Genomic DNA, 19,919 nt, shown 5'->3' on the forward strand with positions numbered 1-19,919 from the left:
GGCTGGAAGAGCGAGACCCGTGTGGGGGGAGGAATTCTCATGCAGCTCTGGTGGTGTCTCTGAGCCACAAGGAATGATGAATGCCTTCTCCTCCCGCCTGTGCCTGTCAAACATTCTACCACGACCTCTGAGTAATGGCAGCTGTCTTTTTCTGGCCAAATAAAATACAGGATGTCCTCAACTTAGAACAAGATGTATTCCACAAGTTACAACTTCCCAAGGTTTGTAAGTCTGGACCGGTTTCCGCACAGAAACAACGTTAGGCACAGGGGTGGTTCCCAGGCCGGCAGGCTGAGGTTGGTTAACTCATGATGTCCCTGAAGTGCAGCAAGCCTTCCTATCGGGACGGGTTCAGTTTCAGCCAGCCAGGTATGACATGGTTTCAGCTCCCCTGCACCCCCTCCACCCCCACGAAAAAACCAACAAACAGGGCAGAGACTGCAAGCAGGTGGGGGGTGGGTCTCACAAGTTACCCACTGGCTACCAGAAATCAGTGTGTGTGCATTACAGCGGCCACCCCATCAGCAGTGCCCAGCATGGGTGCTTCTAGACTCTTCTGGAATCAGACCAATGAAGCTGGTCTCCGAGGGGCCTCCCGCAGTGGGAAATGCCAGGCCTCATGGGGCATGTATGAGCCAGGGTTGCCTGGGCGGACTCAGGTGCCTGGAGAGCAGGCAAGGTGACTCCCATGAGGGCGCTCAGGGCCCCCGGCACAATAACACCACTGGTCAGCATCTCCCTCCCCTGGTCCCCGAGGGGCGGGCCAGGGGCCTACCGGATTCTCGCAGTAATGACACAAGTCGTTGCTCCCAATGAAGAGAGTGATCAGCTTCCAGTCTTTCTCCAGATTGATTTCCTGAGGGGACAGAGATCCTAGGTGTAGGGCTTTGTGGGGGGCACATTCAGGAGGTGCTTCCCTGGCCAGACTGCCCCCAAGTGTCCCTCACTCTCTCTGTCTCACAGTGGAGAGACGATGCCTCACCCTCACCGTGATGCTGGAGCAGGGAGCTCCTGAGAGAGAGAGAGAGAGAGAGAGAGAGAGAGAGAGAGAACGAACATACAGGTGTACACATGTATCTTCTGCTCACACACTGCAGGAGACTATTTCCCTTTTAAATCCTCTTTAGAAAGCTGCAGTCCTGTGTGAAGTGGAGTGCATTAAGGCCTTCTGAGGAGCCAGGGCAAAAGATGTAGCTGGAAGCAAAAACCCAGAGCTGCCTCTTGGGAGGGCTCTTCAGGTGTGGGAGCAGGTGGTAGACCAGGTGTGGGAGCAGGGGGTAGACCAGGTGTGGGAGCAGATGGTAGACCAGGTGTGGGAGCAGGGGTAGACCAGGTGTGGGAGCAGGGGGTAGACCAGGTGTGGGAGCAGATGGTAGACCAGGTGTGGGAGCAGGGGTAGACCAGGTGTGGGAGCAGGGGGTAGACCAGGTGTGGGAGCAGATGGTAGACCAGGTGTGGGAGCAGGGGTAGACCAGGTGTGGGAGCAGGGGGTAGACCAGGTGTGGGAGCAGATGGTAGACCAGGTGTGGGAGCAGGGGTAGACCAGGTGTGGGAGCAGGGGGTAGACCAGGTGTGGGAGCAGATGGTAGACCAGGTGTGGGAGCAGGGGTAGACCAGGTGTGGGAGCAGGGGGTAGACCAGGTGTGGGAGCAGATGGTAGACCAGGTGTGGGAGCAGGGGTAGACCAGGTGTGGGAGCAGGGGGTAGACCAGGTGTGGGAGCAGATGGTAGACCAGGTGTGGGAGCAGGGGTAGACCAGGTGTGGGAGCAGGGGGTAGACCAGGTGTGGGAGCAGATGGTAGACCAGGTGTGGGAGCAGGGGTAGACCAGGTGTGGGAGCAGGGGGTAGACCAGGTGTGGGAGCAGATGGTAGACCAGGTGTGGGAGCAGGGGTAGACCAGGTGTGGGAGCAGGGGGTAGACCAAGGTGGGGCCTGGAGAGGAGGCCATGTGGGGACTCAGAGGTAGGGTGGGGGCTGAGAGGCCCTCCAAGGAGCCGCTCTCCACTTAGCCACCATAATAGGAGTCCCGCCAGGAGCTGGATTCCAAGGCATAAACACAGAGCATTAAAAAAGAAATTACTAGTGAGAAGGTTGCGAGGGGCTGGGATTGGGAACCAGGAAGGACTGGAATGAGAAGCCTATTTTTAGAACCAGCATTTACATAATAGGGCTCTGCAGAGCCAGCTCCCTAAAGGGGAAGCTGCTGGAGGCCAATGCCACTGACTCCAACTCTCTGCTCCATCTCTCCCTTCTGCTGCCCACCCTAGGGATAGGGGGCAGGGGCAGGGCCAGGGGGACAGCCAAGAGGGTGCCTTTGTGGCAAGGCCTGCTTCTTGTGGCGGACTCCAACTCTCTGCTCCTCTCTCCCTTCTGCTGCCCACCCTAGGGGTAGGGGGCAGGGCCAGGGGGACAGCAAAGAGGGTGCCTTTGTGGCAAGGCCTGCTTCTTGTGGCTCCTTTGGCCCCTCGTACGGACACGCCCAGAGCAGAAGCTGCAGTGGGAGGTAGGGGTCTGTTAGAGCCACTGACCCACCCCAGCTAGAGACCCGGGTCCTGTACTCACAGGGCTGTTTTTCATTCGAGCCACCAGGTCCCGGGCCTGGGCTGGCATATCCCTAGGCAGGAGAAGAGAGGGATGGTTAGAGTGGGCCCAGGAGCAATGGCTCAAGCTGCAGGAGTTTGGCCTGGCAAGGATGTGTTTCCAAAAGACTCGCATTATGTTAAGTTTATTCCTTCAGAATGTATTGAAAGGCTTGATTCTCAGGAAATCTCCGCTGAGTAATAATCAAAGGTCTGCCATGACCTCGGAGCCACATGGACCCAGACCCTGCCGGAGGCTCGTCTGATCCCACCACCTCTTCCTGCCGGCCCGTCCTCCCGGCCACGTGAGGTGGCATCTGCTCAGCCTCCCCAGCAGGGAAGCGCCCTTACAGTTCATCCAGTGCTGTCATTGCAAGCTGAGCCTCTTCACTTCTTAATCGGCTGCCCGTTTTAAAAATAACCTTTTGTGTATTTTTAAAAAAGTCACAGCCCTAAATTATCCCTCAGCTTTCCCCTTCCAGGCTACCCGACTCCGTTAGCCTTCACTTCTAAGCCCCACTCTCTGCCCTTTAATCCTTTTGTTTTTCTTCTCTTTCCACACCATTCTCCATCTCCCCACGTTTCCCCTCCCAGCAAGACAGGCTGGGGAGACAAAAACGGACAGGGTTCGTTCTCCCTTCACCTCCCCGGCGTCCGCCAGGAATAAGGCAATGAATACTCCGGATAAGAGACCTGCGTGTCAATGGAACGCTACTCAGCAATAAAGACGAACAGACTACCGATACAAACAACAACATGGATGCATCTCAAAATAATTTTGCTGGCTGAAAGGTTAGACAAGAAGGCATACATAGTCTATGATCTCATTTACATACAATTCTAGAAAAACTAAGACTCATCTATAGGGACAGAAAGCAGGTCAGTGGTTGCCTGGAGTGCGGTAGGGGACAGGAAGGGGCAAGAGGGAGAGATTACAAAGGGGCCCAGGGAAACGTTTGGGGGCGATGGACGTGTTTATCATCTTGATGGCAGTGATGGTTTCACAGGCATATGCTGGTACAAAACATTAAATTGCAGACTTTTAATGACAGTGTATTATATGTCAGTTAAACCTTTTTTTTTAAAGTATGTATATGAGAAATTATGTCAGCAAAGAGATACAGCCAATAGAGGCCTCCTTGGAGGAAGTCCTAGAAACAGTTGCTGGTACAGGATGGCCATTTAAAATCTCTGCATGCCCACAATGAGCTGGGCACGTGGCCAAGCAAACATGACACCTTCCCTGCCCTTGTGTCTCATTTACACACCCAGGGCCGCACCCATACAGTCCTGCTATTGGTGGGCACATCAGAAAGCTATAAAGAAAGCCTGACCCGGTTAAAGGTGACCACAGAAGTACTCATAACCTTTTAATAGGTTCAAGATGTGACGAGGGGAATTCATGGGCGATAAGTTCACATGAGCACTAGGGGAAGTCAGGAACGCCCACTTCCTCCTCTCTCCCCAGCCATGTTCTTCAGGCTCAGAGCACGTCCCACCTTCCCTGTGAGCCTTCTCTCCACTGAGCTCATTCGTCCACACCTCCTCCATTTCCTTTCCCATCTCGGTGCAAAGAGCCCCGCTCTTGGAGTTACGGGACCCGGGTTCTCCTTTCAGCTCTGCTACGAACTTGTTGCGTGAGCTCACTCAAGCTACCCAACCCTGCCAGGGCTGAATTTTCCTCACCTTTTACACGAAGGGGTTGGATGTATGATTTCTGGGGTCCCATCTGCATCTGTATTGAGACTGCCTGGTCCTCACTGCCTGGCCCTACACTTTTCTATTCTCTTGGTTGCACTCCAAAGTACAAAACCATTTCAGTCTGCAATGTTGCCGTACGCAACATTTCCCCCCAAAAGTTATTTGTTTGTTTCACTGGACAGTAAGCCCTTTGTAGGGAGGGAGTTCACCTTTTGACTTTTCTGTATCTTTTGGTAACCGCCTTGGAGCAGCAGTAAAATAGAAAAGGCAGTGAGAGAAGTGAAGCGAGAAAGGGACTAAAATGTCAACAGACTGAAGAATCACCTCCTGGTTAATGAAGCCTGGGCTGTAAATTATAATGAAACGACAATGATGATGATGATGATGATGGTAATAATAATAATAGTTATAACAGCAGTTAGATGTTGACATCAGGACCCCACGAAGCCCAGTTTTGTTTTGTTGTTTTTTCCCCAGAAAAATTAGTTCCTCTTGCTTATGACGTTGAGGAACTGACATGGCTTCCTGTGTCTCAGGGCCGCACGGAGCGTGGGGCCCTCCTCACTAGACTGAAAGGAAGGCTCCTGTAAACACCGTGAGTCAGGGCAGCGTCGTTTCCTTGGTGATCCGAGCGCAGCAATCCCGCTAAAAGCAAACACCCAGCACGTTCGGTGCAGAAAATCAATGAACTCTGCCAGGCATTTCAGCTTTAATTATCTGGATTATTGTCAACAACAGAAACCTGAGTGAAAACAAACAACTACCATGCTGTTCCCGGGCCTCACACCTCACTCCCTAATGTCAAAATAACAGCCTCTTCAGATTCCACACTGGAGGATCTGAGGTGCGGGGGAGGGAGGGAGGCGGGCTGTCCATGGGGTCACACACTGAGTCCCTGAGAAGTTCGCTGAACCTCTGCCCCGCAGGGAGCTAAAGGCCCCGAGCCAGCCAGGTCTGATCCTGGGTCCTCTGATAACTTTCGCTGATAAGCTTGGACCATTTGGGAAACTTTCTAAGCCTCAGTGTCCTCATGCTAGTGCCCATCTTGAAGGGTGTGAGATCACAGGAGACCACCCACGTGAGGGCCAGCTCAGGGCCAGGCACACAGAAGTGCTCCGAGCCTGGCAGCGATTACTGCTCACCTGGGGCCAGGCTCCCAGGTCCCGGCCTCCTCTCTCCCCCCTGTACCCACGTCCACTCACCGAGCGCTGGCGCCTTCCACAGCCACATTCAGTCCTGCCGTCTCCTCCTGGGTGCCGGTGGAGAATCCGAGGATTTGAGGATTGAACTTCTTGAGAATGTCTTTTAAGAGGGAGAAAGCAGACAGCACAGGTGAGTGGGAGGTGGATGTGCAGCGTTGGGGCACAGGTGGGGGGCAGGGCGGTTTGGGGTCTTCCCGGGGCTGGTGGACTTCCCTCCTTGCAGATGACTCCCCTGCTGCTGCTCAGGGGAGGCCCTGGCCCCAGCGAGGGGTTGTTGTGGCCACCGTGATGGTGCTTCTGCGTGTTGCTACTTACTGGGCAGCGTGGTGTGCGTCTCCAAGACCCCATCCCCTCCAGCGCTGGGGAGAGAAACACATCTGTTCAAACAACCCGACCTGCTGCTCCACATGTCGTCATATTTCTGAGTCAGAACCAGAGAGTCTGCCCCCGGTATGGGATTCCCGTCCCCCTGAGGACCAACGTGAGCACCAGGGCCTTTGCATCTCGGCGCCGGGCCATGGAGCCTGGCCTCGTCTCCGCAGGGCTGACAGGGAAACACCACCCATGGCCTCTGGGGGAGTGTCACCCAGAGAAATGAAGTGGAGAACATCCTCACCTCCAGGACAGTCCCCGCCAGGACACGAGCTGGTCACTGGAGTTGCCAGGGCGGGCTCCCACCGCTGTCTGCAAAAGGCAAAGAGAAAGCAGGCTGCAGCCCTGGGGGGGAGGAGGGGGGCGGGGAGGGTGGTGGTGGTGGGGACTGTGCCCTCGTGTAGCAGCCGGGGCCTGGATTGACCTTTTCTGAAAATGTACCAACTCCTCTCCAGGCCACTTAACCTCTGAGTTGTCCTGACTCCTCAATCCTCTACATACAACCAGCAACCAAGTCCTAGAAGAACCAAGATCCTTCCTCCCCACACTCTCTAGCTCCCACCTCTTTCTTGCTGTTCCCTTTGCCATATTCTGAGGTGAGATGGTCATCTTCTCGCTGTGGACAACACTCTAACCTCCGACCTGACCCCACGCTCTCCAGTGCCTGCTCCCTTCTCACCAGCTGTCCGGCTGCTCTTCTGAGCTCACCTTGTCTTCACACTTCCCCTTGACCCTGAGATTTCAGTGGGTCTCCCTTACCCACAGGGTCAGAGCCAAACCCCTTTACCAGCTTCCTGAGTTCACCATAACCTGGTTTCCACTTTCCTTCCTTCACGCACCTGCTCCTTTCCTGTCCACACAAATCTCCAGGTCTAAGCAAACTGATCTGAAACAGGAGGGCCTTGGACTGGTGTTGAATTCATTCTCTAAGACCTTTGCCAGTTTTTGTCTCCTTTATAAAACTTTCTCAAAATGCCCTATCTCAAAAAAGAGAGAGGAATTCCTCTTCGAAACTTATAAAAATAATGCGTAGTCACCATAACTAGTGAAATGATGCAAAGGTTTTTTAAAAATTAATAATCTACCCCACCTTATAATCTTGCCCCATCCCCTCCTCACCCTTGACCCACATACACACGCCACCAAAGCTAATCATACCAAAGTTAAAACACATTCACACACCTGGGGGAAGTTGTTTGTTTTTACAGAAATAAATATCTGTTTTTTTAAAAAAAGGCCTGTATGTCATCTATATGATTATGTAGCTTCTTCTGTGTACATTCCTTGCTTTCCCAGTTGAATAGATTTCATGAGGGCTACGGCTATGTCTCATTCTTCTTTCCTCTCAGAATTGCTAGCAGAGTGCACACAGCAGTAGCTAAATAGTTGGCTAATAGGATTCACTTAGTGAAACTGTCCTATGTGCAGGAATTGGGCTCCCTCTGCCCCAAAGAACGCATCTTCAAACGGGGTGAGTGGGTGCTGGGAAGGGGTGGGTAAGACCACCACTCTGTGAGTCAGGTAGATGGAGGTGAGTTTTCTGATACAGGCAGGCAGGTTTGGCTGAGTACCTTAGCAGAGACAAAATGCTTGGGGACAATGGGGAAAGGGGTATGTGTAGGTATATGGCTTCTCCCTGGGGAGGCGGTGTTTGAGCGAGACTGCGGAAGGGCAGAGGGCAGAGCATTACAGATTGCCTGGTGATGTCTTGTGGCTGCCTGGCTGTGTTTTGGTGCCTGACACAGGTAGGTTCTCACTAGTGCCAGCTAAATGCAGAGCCGGTGCGGAGGAAGAGCTGATTCCGCACAGGGCTTGGCGGGTGCCCGTGCCTGGCACAGCTCAGTACTCACAGTTAGCGAGTCACCCAGGGCGGCCACCACTTTGATGTCTCCTGGTCGGAGCTCATGGACTAGGATAGACAGGCAAAAAGATGGATGGTCAGGGGGGAGGTCTTTCTTTTAAAGCATCAACTTGACTAGAAGTCTGAGATTCTGCTGTAGTCCCACAGGTCCCCACTACACTACTTCCAGCCTAGGGCCTTAGCAACTTTGCCTCTTACATCCATTAGAGCAACCAAAGCACTGAAGGTAACGACCTTGATGGCCTTGTCCATCCTGAGAGGAGCCGGATTCCCACTGGAGCGGTCCAGGAAAGTCCTAGCTGTGGGGGTCATGAGTGTAGGCAGAGAGGACCCAAATCCCTGAATGGCCCTACCTCACAGGGCAGGGAGGCCCGAGGGCCTGCCATTGGGACTAAGTGGACCTGAGAAGTGTGATTTGTGGAGAGGCCTGGGAGCCCAGCAGGGGTTGCAGGCCAGCTATTCTCGGGTTACACCAGATCTAGGACCGCATTGCGTGGGAATCGGCGAGGCCTGCTCAAGGCTCCAGGATGTGCTTGCAGGGTCTCCCACCACCTGGACACTTAGCAAGGCCCTTGAGTGAAGTGGGAAATGACGTTTCACTCACCCGAGGTGGGAACACTGTTGGACGGAGTCCACTGCATACACAGGAAGTCACTACCCCAGTTCTAAATCAACAGGAGGAAAGACACAACGCCCAACACTCATTGTGCAGGGAAGTTAGCTTCAGCCGAGAACTAGCTAAGGAACGTTTGGTGGCGGCTAGAACTATGTCACTGTAGGGGGTCATGTGAGGGAAGGACCTGTTAGCTGTAAATGGTCTGCGACAGAAATGAGAGAGGAGAGAATGGGTGCCTGCCCATCCCTATGCACAAAACACATAATGGTGGGAACACACAAGTCTTTCCCATCTCCACTCTCTCCACTCTTAAGTGGAGCCAGCAGTCCGACCGAAGCAGGGGAGAAACAGTGCAGTCATTCACACTACAGGGGGTTTCCCAGAGAACACATTTCTGGACGCCTAATAAGAGATTCCAGCTGGGTTTTGGTATTGTTATTTAACATTAAGCTAATGGACACTAATTAGGATGCCAGAGCCGAAACAATAATTAGTTAGAATATATTTAAAAAAAGAACATGACATTTTTACAATTGCAGAGTCCCTGGTTTCTGCATATATTTTTCTTGCAAATGTGTGTATGTTTTTGGATATTTAACTTAATAGCCAACCATTTCCTTGTATGTGTAAAAATTAATGCCTATAACCTGGGTACTTTTAGTCAAATTCCTTCTTTCTTCGTCTCTAAAATACAGAGCACCTTGCCCTGGCTGGGTGGCTCAGTTGTTAGAGCATTGTCCAGATATGCCAAAGTTGTGGGTTCAATCTCTGGTCAGGGCACATACCAGAAGCAACCAATGAATGCATCAATAAGTGGAACAACAAATCTCTCCCTCCCCCTTTCTCTCCCTCTTCCTTCCCCCGCCCCCTCTCAAATCAATAATAATAATAATAATAATAATAATACAGAGCACCTTTTCCAGGTGCTGGAGGAAGGGATGGGTGGGAAGCAGAGGGCATAGAAATGACCAGTATCAGCAAGCTGGGGGAGAAACAGAACCTCCTCCCCAGAGGTGCAAACACCTGCATATCTCCAAGATGGCCTGAGGGACAAGCCCAGTGCTGAGCGCATAGTAGGGCTCCACAAACAGGCACTGACTAGTTGGCTGATTTGGAAGCTCATTTCTTCTGTTTTAATCAGATGATGATGAAGACAAGCCTTCTTAAAAACATTCTTCTCACCAGGGAGCAAACTGAAGCTTCTTTTAAAAATTATTTGCTTAATTTGATATAACTCAATTTATTCCAAGGAACTTCTCAATTCATCACATGCACAGATTCCTTCTTCTGTGTGGATGTTCTACTCAAGTCAAGAATGTGTTTGTTGTGCCTATGACAAATATTGGGGGACATTTTAAAAAATGTTCTATTGCTGTGAGTACTTCAGAACTATCTCAGCCAGCTGCTGAGCCATTGACACAGTTGGGGTCTGTCACAGGGAGAACCACACACTGCAGTGTGCCCGGGTACCCTGGTGTCCTGTGAAATGCAGATGCTGATTCAGTAGGACTGGGGTGATGTCCAGGACTTCGCATTTCTAATGAGTTCCCAGGTACTATTGATGTTGCCTGTCTGTGGCTAAAATAGCAAGCTATTGAAAAAACCACACCTTCTAGGCCTGGGTTTCGAACTCTTCTAGCAGCAGAAGCAAAGACACATAAGACAGAGGACAGGCCTGGTGTGCTCCAGGATCCTCTAGGCCAGTGGTTGGCAAACTGCGGCTCGTGAGCCACATGCGGCTCTTTGGCCCCTTGAGTGTGGCTCTTCCACAAAATACCACGTGCGGGCCACGAACTTTCAATCGCACTGTATGTGCGCGCCCGCACGTGGTATTTTGTGGAAGAGCCACACTCAAGGGGCCAAAGAGCCTCATGTGGCTCGCGAGCCGCGGTTTGCTGACCACGGCTCTAGGCCATCTTTGGAGTAGTAATCCTTAAAGCCGTGGGCCCTGAGTCCTTGGGGTTCCTCAGAGCCAGTACGATTACCTGGAACCCAACCAGCCTCGGACCCACCTAGATATGCATCAGCTTCCTGTTGGGCCCGGCCCCTGGAATTGGGATTCTTTCTACTCGGCTTGGCTTTCATCTTTCAGGAAGTCAATGGTACATCATACCTATTGCCTCCCCGTCGTCCTTTGAAAAGCTGAGTTGCCTAATCAGAATGATGTTTGTACAAAGGTCAAAGAAAACTGATCCATGGGCACTTCCTCTTGTTGGCTGCTATTGTCAGGTAAGCACCGGAGAACATGTTAGGACAATCCTGGAACTCTGTGGTTCAGGCGATTTTTTTTTTTTTTTTTTACATTTCCATTTTCAGTATGTAAGAAGGGCACATTTCTGCTTAAGCTAACACTCTGAAACCTGCATCCCACCCGAGTCACTGGCAGGTGGAAATGGTTTGTCCCTGAGAGAGGCGGACATGCGTCAGGAGTTACCTCGATGGCTGGCTTGGTGGGGTATGTGTAGTTACTGTTCCGCAGGGTCCTCAGGAAAGGCTCATTCTAAGAGAGGAAAGAAACCACAAGGAGAGGTTATCTGACAACATCAGAGGTTGCTCAGGAAAGATATGAACTAATAATCCTGTCCTCTAGATTTATTTAACGTGAGTTTTCTGCACTCAAATAGGAAGAACTGTGTAAACATCATTTTGTTCATTCCCTAGAGGGGTTTTCATATCATCTTTGGCAAGGGACAAAGGAAAGGCCTAAAAAAGGGTCATGTATGTATGTTTTATTCAGGGTTCTAAGAACATCTCCCTAATCATCACACTGATCTGTTTTCTTTCCTTTACAATTTCTCTGGCAAGAGATTCATATTATAGCAATTTTTTCTTTTATAAAAAGAGTTATGATTATCAATTTGCTTTTAATGTCTTCTTCCCCCTTCATTTCAGAAGAAACATGCTCTCTTCCGTTCTGGCCCTGCCACTGCCTCTCTTGCATCCTGATCCCATTCACACCATCATGTTCCTGCCGGGCATCAGATCTGAGTTTGCAGACCTTGAAACCCCCATTTTACAGATGAGGAGCAACTGAGGCCCAGAGTGAGCAAGGGATCTGCTCCAGGCACAGAGCAAATAGTGAGTGAGAACAGGGCCTGACCTGACTGGGCAGGCCCCGCTGACCAGGACTGGCCTGGTTCCATTCCTCACACTGTCAGGCCCTGGGTGGTCAGACATGGAGGAAGAGGAAGACAGGGACTCAGCAGACACCTTGAAGGATCGAATCTACATGTGCCAAAGTCTCAGCCCCCCCCCCGCCCCATGGGCCCTGGCTCCCTGGGCACCACACACGTCTCTCCTTCCTCCTGAGTGTCAGCGTTCCTGCTGACACATGGGCTGGAGGAGTACTCAGGGCCAGGGGCAGGAAGTGCGCCCCGGACCACCTGCAACAGTGCGAGGAAAGAGGCCTCACGCAGGCGTGTCACCGTGGCTAACCAGGCTTGTCTCCGGCTAATGTTGTTTAGCATCCCCCGAACATTCACCATCACGAGGGCAACCTGGGAGCATTCTATACATAACTGGCCCATTTTCATTGAGCCCCCCTGTGTTCAGAGCACTGTGCCGAGTGCTAGGATGAGGGGAGGATAGAAGGAGGTGTCCAACCCAGCCGGACAGAGCACATGAGAAGCTGCCAGGCGGCGGTGTAACGTCAAAGAATCGTGGGCCATAGTGCAGTGAGTGGTGAGGAATGGTCATAAGATTTGGGGATGTATGGTTCTCAAAGACCAGACCAGTGGGGGGTGGGTCTCTCGTTAACATTCTCCCCCCGCTTCAAGGGAACCCTGCCTGGGCCTAGGGTCTGGGGCCTGGAGCTAGTCCCAGAGTGGTAAGCACAGAAGAACCAGAGGGCAGAGACACACCCTGCTCTCCTGGAGGTGCTGAAAGTCAAACTGGAGAGTGTGTCTGGTCATACGCTCCAAGGGTTGGGAGAGGAGCCAGAGAGGGACAACTGAGTTAAAGGGTCAAAGGTCAGGGAGACACTGGGATTCAGCAGGGAGTGAGGCCAGACCAGGAACAATAAGAACAGGTCCAGGGCAGCGGCAGACGGGTGGCCGGGCGCCCAGGGCTTGTTTTATTGACCAGAGGCTGCTGGTACGTGCATGAGTCAGAGTGGCTTACAGGCCTGGGGTTGAGCAGATGCCGAGGAAGAGAGAGGCCATCGTTTGATCTGATTGGCTCTCTTCGGCTCCATTGGGAACACCAGTGAGCAGAAGGTGAAGCCCTTTAAATTCCAGCACAAGGAAGTCTTTGCAAAGATGGTGTGGCCTGCCTGGGGGTGGGGGCAAAGCCAGGACAGCCACCTGACGTGAGTCAGCACCATGCGTCAGAGGCTTCGGGAAAAGGTCACGTTCGTCTTGGCTGTGTCACCAGGTTTAAAGTTCCACCGTGAAGGAGTGGTGCTTCTGGCTTTCTGTCTGTGCTGCTCAGACCAAACCAGCGTGTACAGACAGGTCTGGGCACCCCCCGGAGAGGGGCCATGCTCCAAGGAGGCATGCCTACTACATCAGGCAGGGCTTGCGAGGCTGCTCTGCCAAAAAACGGTTCAGGGAGAAGATCAGGGAAGGGTGGTAGGAGAAGGAGGACATAGCAGCCATGACCTCTGACATCCCATCCCATCCCAAATGGGCTGGTTCATGACCTACTAGGCTAGTTTCACAACCTGTTCATGAGTAGCCACTGCCCGGAGAGTACAGAAGTGTAAGTAGAGGCTGTGGTGATGCCTTGGGAGGGATGTGGTAGAAGAATGCATTTATCCAAACGAGAATCACATCAACAGGACTCCACGGCCCTCCTGCTGAGACCCTGTGGTTACAGAATTCTCTGTTGTTTTATGATGGGAAGGTAGGACCAGATGACCTTTAACATGCAAAGTGCTAAGGATCTGAACAGGGTGTGTGTGTTGGGGGGGGGTGTTGGGAGGATGGTGGTGGTGGGAATGGAAAGCAGAGGCAGGTGGGAGGGGCAGGGAAGACTCCTATCGGGTAGGGTTCCTGCCTGAGGTTCCGTGCCTGTAGAATGGTGGAAACCACGGCAATGACAGAAACAGGAAAGCCCTAGGGAGCACAGCGTTTGGGAAGACAGATGTTTAGTTCCTATGTTAACACTTCATATGCAAAAATTAGCTTTTGAATGAGAGCTTGTTGAGTTTGAGGTGATGGTGAAGTCAGGGCAGGATCAGGAGGTTTAGAAGTCCAAAGCACTCAGAAGGTAACAGTGTCCCCCATCTGTCATTCAAAATAGAAACACCATGAAACAGTACGCGTAATGGAATCCAGCAAACCTCCGCTTTTTCAAAAATAAAAGACTGGATGTGATATCGCTGGACATCATTTTGGTTTCTCTTTCTCTGCCTCTCTCTGTGCATCTCTCTGGTTTCCCTGCGTAGCTGATACCCTGACCATCCCTTTAGGCTGCCGTCGGAGTAACCTGACAGCATATGGAGCATCCAAGGGGAAACAGCTCTCAAGGGTTGGACACACAGAGGGGAGTTTGGGAAAGAAAGAAATGAAGACACAGACTGGGACGTCTCATGCAAAGAAAGTTAACAGGAAGCCCTGGAAATGGACAAATCTCGGAGTGAGGGGATGGGGAGAGAGAGATGAGAGAATAGGGCTGAGACACAGCTGGAGAACGTCCACACTTTCAAGGCTGGAAGAAGAGAAGAGGGACATTAAAAGAGACAAGCGCCTTGGCTGGATGGCTCAGTTGGTTAGTGTGTCATTCCCAAAAGCCAAGGTTGTGGGTTCGATCCCTGGTCAGGGCACATGTGAAAGTCAACCAATGAATACATAAATAAAGGTAACAAGTCAATATCCCCCCATCTCTCTCTAAAAAAATTCAATAAATAAAAATTTTAAGAGAGATAAGAAGGGGCAACAACTAGAAAACAGAACAATGGGTGCTTTCGCATCCAGGAAACTCATGGAGGAGAGAGTTAACTGTCAAATGCTTAGAGAGAGCAAGATGAGTAAGAGCTTAGAAAGGACTGGGATGGTCTTCAGCTGCTTTCTCCCAAGCCTGAGGAGCCACCACCAGCTTCCTGAGTTAGGGAAGGAGTGGGAAGAGAGGCGATGCAGGCAGGAAGGGTCCCATAGTCACAGTCCACACAGTGGCTTTTGAAAAGCTGACTGTGAAATCATTTGTCCAACCCGAAAGTCCATTAGAAATCCATGGAGTGTTAAGGGCCCGACCTGGCCGGGCAGAATGCACTTGCAGTTGCCTGGGGCAGGGGAGGAGCAGGGAGGAGTCTGAGAAAGCTCCCCATTGCTCGCATCCCTCCCGGCTGGGTCCTGCCTGTCGCCTCTATGTTTAGACACAGCTAGGACTAAAATACGTGCTGCCTGGCCCGTCAGCTCACACCGAGATGCTGGTGGACTTTATATAGCTCCCAGGCACACAGGAGGGAGCAGATGGGACCTGAGGAACACAGAATGCTACATTGCCTGGTGCGGTGAAATGGGGCTAGCTGACAGATGGAGCCTTTGGGAATGGGCCCTGGGGTTGCCTGGCAACCGCTTCTTCCAGGCTGGGCTTTTAGGGCTCCAGGAGGTTGGATTTGCTCTCCTCTGCTCACCCAGGCCCAGCCAGGCTCTGCCCAGGAGGAGGAGCAGAGCCCACCGTGGCTTGAGTGTTGGTGGAGCGGTACCCTGTCGGGGCTCCTTGCCTGGTCTGGGTGGGGCAGAGAGTGGCAGAGGTCCCCTTGAGGCCCAAGATGACCCAGTGCCGAGGCTCCAACCTGGTACTTGACAAATGTTTGTGGGGAGGAAGATCCAGGACAGACCCCTGGAATGGGTTGTTATTACTTTTACTATTTAATGGAAGGTTGAATGGGCAGAGTGAACATCCATGGCTAATGCTCAGTATGACCATATGGGTGGTAATAATATTGAAACATTGCTCTGAGTCCCCAAGTACCCCCACTACAGAGGTGGCCTGGCTCCTCCCCTAGGACCCCTGGGCCATGCTCAGGACTTAGCATTAAACCATTTACACCTGGCACAGCAGGGTCCTCTGGGCCTCCCAGCCTTTTGGCCAGCAGCTGGCCTCTGAGTGGAGGCATCCACGGTGAGTGGTTGTTACATCATTGGACTATCTCCTTTGCTCCAAGAACCAGACCCAGCAACCGAGCCCTCTGCTGCCACTGCCCTCACTTCCGCATTCCTTCTTCCCACCACTCTTGTCCTCCTGATGGCACAGAGGCTGAGCTTGGGCTGCAGACAGGGTGTGGGGGTCCCGGGAGGGCTGCCACCCTCTCGGGAGCCCTGGCAGACACATGGGGGAGCTGCAGGGCCATTCCCTGTCCTGCCTGGAGAGTGGGAGCTGGTGATACAGCCGACCCAGGAGGGAAACCCAGCGTCCCAGGTTGGGTCAGGCCCCTCTGCTTCTATTGCCGCTGAGGGCTCTCAGGCCTCGGCCTTATTTGGTTAAAAAGTCATGAGACAGGGCCTAGCAGGGAGAGCTGAAGGCAGTGGAAACATGAACTTGCCCCTACCCAAGCCCCCAGGTCAAGTTGAACAACCACATACATTTCCTCCTTAAAAGGAGCCGAGTCCTCACCCGAGCCCTCACAAAGGCCACTTCGACTTGCCCTGCTCCACACAGCTCCCGGGCTGTCCTCTTGACCCCCTTTCTGCTGGGAACCCCCAATTCAGGCTCTACAACCACTAACCACAACTTCTGACCTGCTGGCTTCTGGCTTGGCCTCCACCTGCAGTCTGACTTTCCTCTCTGCCCCACGTGCCGCTGCTACAACGAACCTTGTCATCCTTCTGGCTTCCTGACTCCCCTGCTCAAGAATCCACCTTCCCCACCCTCATCCTCAACCCAAAGAAATACGTGCTTCTCCCCTTTCCATTCTCATCCGCTTCCTTCCGTCCTCCAAAGTCCATCTGCTTCCAGTTGATGGGCAGATGGGCAGGGAGGAAGCTGGGGAGGAGCATGAAGGGGGGAGGGCGAGGTCAGCGCTCTGGGCTGCTGGAGAGGAATGCGGCAGGTCCCCCCTCATTACCTGCGTGGGGCAGGAGAGGGGTATATCTGCTGTCAGGTCCAGGGTATCTGTTTTCCTTCCTAGTGGTTCGAGCTGTTTGGGGAAGGAGAGAGAGACACAGGTGTACTCATTTGTTTACACGGAAACGAACATCTCCCTGCGTGGGAAAGCTTTGGCTTCCACTCCTGGCTCTGCCACTTGCCAGCAGTGTGATATTGGGCAGGTCTCTGAGCTTCTCTAGGATTCAGCTTCCGCATACATTCATGAGAAGCCTTAATGAGGCAACATGGCATAAACTGCCCAGCCTAGTGCCCGGCACATAGAAGATGTGGAATATCCGTGAGGGTTCTGCTTTGCAATCATGTAAGAGCCCCTCATCCGCACAGAGGAGAGGGTGTGGCTACTCCTGGGGTCTTCAGAACTCTGTATTTTCAAGTCCATAGACATGTACAGCTGTGCCAGCCACTGCTCCTCTATACCTTGCTGGCCAAGAGAGGCCAAGAACTAGCTCCAATCTAGGGGGGCTGGTGCTTTGCTCTAGACTAGAACCCCAGAGAAACGGGGACACCTCACTTTACCATATTGGCCCAAAGGGCTCTGGAGAGCTGGGAGTGGAATTTCTGACTTGGGTGGATGCAGTCGGGGGCGAAGAAAGACATATCCAAGCGCCCATCCTGGAGGAGAGAAATAGACTTCCTCAAGATCCTGCTGGCCCAGAGGGTGGAGAGGGAGCCACAGCTGACTGGTCTGACCCCTGATTGACCCCTCAACACCCTTCTCACCTGGGGGTGCTCCGAGCCACTGGGCAGGGCCTGATCACCTCAAGAGGGAGATCAGAGCAATCCCACAGATCAATAGCCTTGGGTGACCCCAAACCCCATTGTCCTTCTGGCCCCACAATTTCCCTTATTTAACCAAAAAAAAGTATCATATTTGTTTTTAGGCAAATTGCTGTGATGCCCTAGCCCAGTGGTCGGCAAACTCATTAGTCAACAGAGCCAAATATCAACAGTACAACGATCGAAATTTCTTTTGAGAGCCAAATTTTTTAAACTTAAACTATATAGGTAGGTACATTGTTATTAACTTAATTAGGGTCCTCCTAAGGCTTAGGAAGAGCCACACTCAAGGGACCAAAGAGCTGCATGTGGCTTGCGAGCCTCAGTTTGCCGACCACGGCCCTAGCCCATGCCATGCTTGGGGAAATGAGATCTAGTCCCTAAGGAAGTCTTGACCAGCCATCTGGGAAAAGCTACTTCCCAGCCATTGACCAGATGGTCCCGATGGACTTGGTGGGGAGAATGGGGCCCACCCTCAGGGCAGGCCTGGGCAAAGCCAATACCAGGGCAGTGTGCCAGCTTCCGCTTTCTTGAGGCACTCAAGGTTGCTCAAAGCTCCCTCCAATTAGGTGAAGCCCTTAGGTTGGATACCCAGGTGGACAGAAACAAGTCCCCACCTGGGTCCACTCACAGCTCTTCTGCTCAGAGTGGGAGTGTCAGGTGCAAAGCAAGCCAGGGGTGGAAACTGAATACCCAGAGCCCTCCTTTATGAGTTTAGTGCCATGTGTATGTGGCAGAAAGGGAGTATTCTGGAGCCGGACATGTTCAAAACTTGCCTCTGTGTCCTGTATTTCCTATATGATTTTAGGAAGGCTACTTCACATCTCTGAGCCTCGGCTATAGGGGGATAATAAAACTCACCTCAAAAGGTACTTGTGACAAGCACAGGGCCTGGCACATAGTAGATGCTCAATAAAACTGAGGCTGCTTTCCCACATCAGGCTGGTTCTGAGAATGCAGCTCAGCTGTTGCAGGAGGCCGCTCTCACCAGACCTGCACCTGGAGAGCTGCCTGTGTCTTTCCCACTTTATTCACTCTCGTGGAAGCACGTGGCATTTCTGCCTTGAATCTCCTCTTCCCTCCGGGAGCCCCATGGGGAAGGGCAGGGACGTACCTCCAGGATGGGGAGCCTGGTGTTGTGGAAGAAGGGCTGCAGCACCACAGAGAAGTCCTCCCGTGTGTCGTAGCGGCCTGACTCCACCAGCTCAAGCATGCTGCTCTGGGGACACACCCATGGGTGCCTTCAGCACAGGCCCTAGGTGGCCCAAGAGCCCACGGGGGCAAGGGTGGGCAGAGCTCCACCTCCCTGGGAAATGGGGGTGGTGGTGCTGCCTCAGCCCTTCCCTTGAGCTGAGCAGGCAAACACATTTGATTGCAAAGCTCTTTCCAGAGAATTGGAAACAGGTTGGGCCACCTTTTTGTTTTGCTTCTAAGTGAACTGCAAGCTCTGAAGGGCCAGGCAGAAAGTCCCACAAGGAATAGAAGCCTAGGAAGAGTCTCCAAAGAGCCCCCAGGCTGGGGACCTGCAGCCGCTCCACCTGTTGAGGAGGTGAGGGGGCAGCTGGGCCCCCAGGTGCAGGGGAGTGGGAGGGGGTCCCATGGGGCATCCAAGGCTTTTGTCCTCCTCAGGCCAAGCGTTGGGCCATGGGGCTTTGTCACCTAGACTCCTTTGGACCGACTCGAACCAGGTGCCTGAGACGCCTCAGCCAGGTGGGGCGGAGGAAGGGGCCTCGATGGTGAAGTCCCCCCTCAAACCCTGAACAGCTCTTCTCTCCCCTGTGTGCCTCCCTCCCCTTGGGGGCTCTGGGCTGGTGTGTTCAGTGAGTGTGGGGACAACACACCAAATGGTGCCTTCTTGTCTCACCTGGTAGGCTCTGGTGATGGCTTCCAACCTGGCCAGCTCCGGGGAGTTCTCCCGAGGGGTCAGCACGCAGTTACACAAAACGCTGTACAGAGAGGGGGGCAGGAGGGCCCGGAGCCGGGGCTCTGGTCAGGGGCGGGTTCCGCTGCACCAGCAGCTCACTGAGCCGGGGCTTAGGAGCACCTGTGCCTGAGGCTCTGACGCACGTGCTGAGGGGCGGGTTTCAGGCCTGACCCAGAGACTGGATAAGGTCCCAAGGGTACATGGATGAGCACCCTCTTGTAAGAATAGAGCACAAGTAGTGCTCTGCAGGAGCTGGGCCGGAAGCAAATGGATTTAGGCAATGACAGTGCAAGGTTTAATTTTTATAAAAATATGCCTCCTTTGGTATTGGGCCTCCCATGCTCACCAACTTGGCCAGCTCCGGGGAGTTCTCCCGAGGGGTCAGCACGCAGTTACACAAAACGCTGTACAGAGAGGGGGGCAGGAGGGCCCGGAGCCGGGGCTCTGGTCAGGGGCGGGTTCCGCTGCACCAGCAGCTCACTGAGCCGGGGCTTAGGAGCACCTGTGCCTGAGGCTCTGACGCAGGTGCTGAGGGGCGGGTTTCAGGCCTGACCCAGGGACTGGATAAGGTCCCAAGGGTACATGGATGAGCACCTCTTGTAAGAATAGAGCACAAGTAGTGCTCTGCAGGCGCTGGGCCGGAAGCAAATGAGTTTAGGCAATGACAGTGCAAGGTTTAATTTTTATAACTAAAATATGCCTCCTTTGGTATTGGGCCTCCCATGCTCAGGCCCTCAGACACCTCCTTAGCTGGCACTAGTGCCCAGTGTGTCGTTTATTTTGTCATGAATTATTTCATGCCCATAAAATGCACTTCATGTTATCAGCCCAGATGGC

At 52.9% G+C, this 19,919-nt stretch overlaps 1 protein-coding gene across 1 annotated transcript in view; it reads right to left on the minus strand.

Moving 5' to 3' along the window:
- PLB1 (phospholipase B1) overlaps positions 1-19,919 on the minus strand; it is a 130,676-nt gene that overhangs the window by 13,778 nt on the left and 96,979 nt on the right. Inside the window, exons 43-52 of the mRNA XM_014546609.1 lie at positions 16,898-16,993; positions 16,341-16,412; positions 10,767-10,832; positions 8,321-8,381; positions 7,706-7,764; positions 6,100-6,167; positions 5,799-5,842; positions 5,484-5,583; positions 2,564-2,615; positions 776-856 (exon numbers count right to left, since the gene is read on the minus strand). Coding sequence (XP_014402095.1) covers positions 776-856; positions 2,564-2,615; positions 5,484-5,583; positions 5,799-5,842; positions 6,100-6,167; positions 7,706-7,764; positions 8,321-8,381; positions 10,767-10,832; positions 16,341-16,412; positions 16,898-16,993 — 699 coding nt within the window. The remainder of the gene's footprint in view (positions 1-775; positions 857-2,563; positions 2,616-5,483; positions 5,584-5,798; positions 5,843-6,099; positions 6,168-7,705; positions 7,765-8,320; positions 8,382-10,766; positions 10,833-16,340; positions 16,413-16,897; positions 16,994-19,919) is intronic.

The sequence above is a fragment of the Myotis brandtii genome, unplaced genomic scaffold (assembly GCF_000412655.1).
Source record: "Myotis brandtii unplaced genomic scaffold, ASM41265v1 scaffold454, whole genome shotgun sequence".
In the NCBI taxonomy this organism is placed as follows: domain Eukaryota; kingdom Metazoa; phylum Chordata; class Mammalia; order Chiroptera; family Vespertilionidae; genus Myotis; species Myotis brandtii.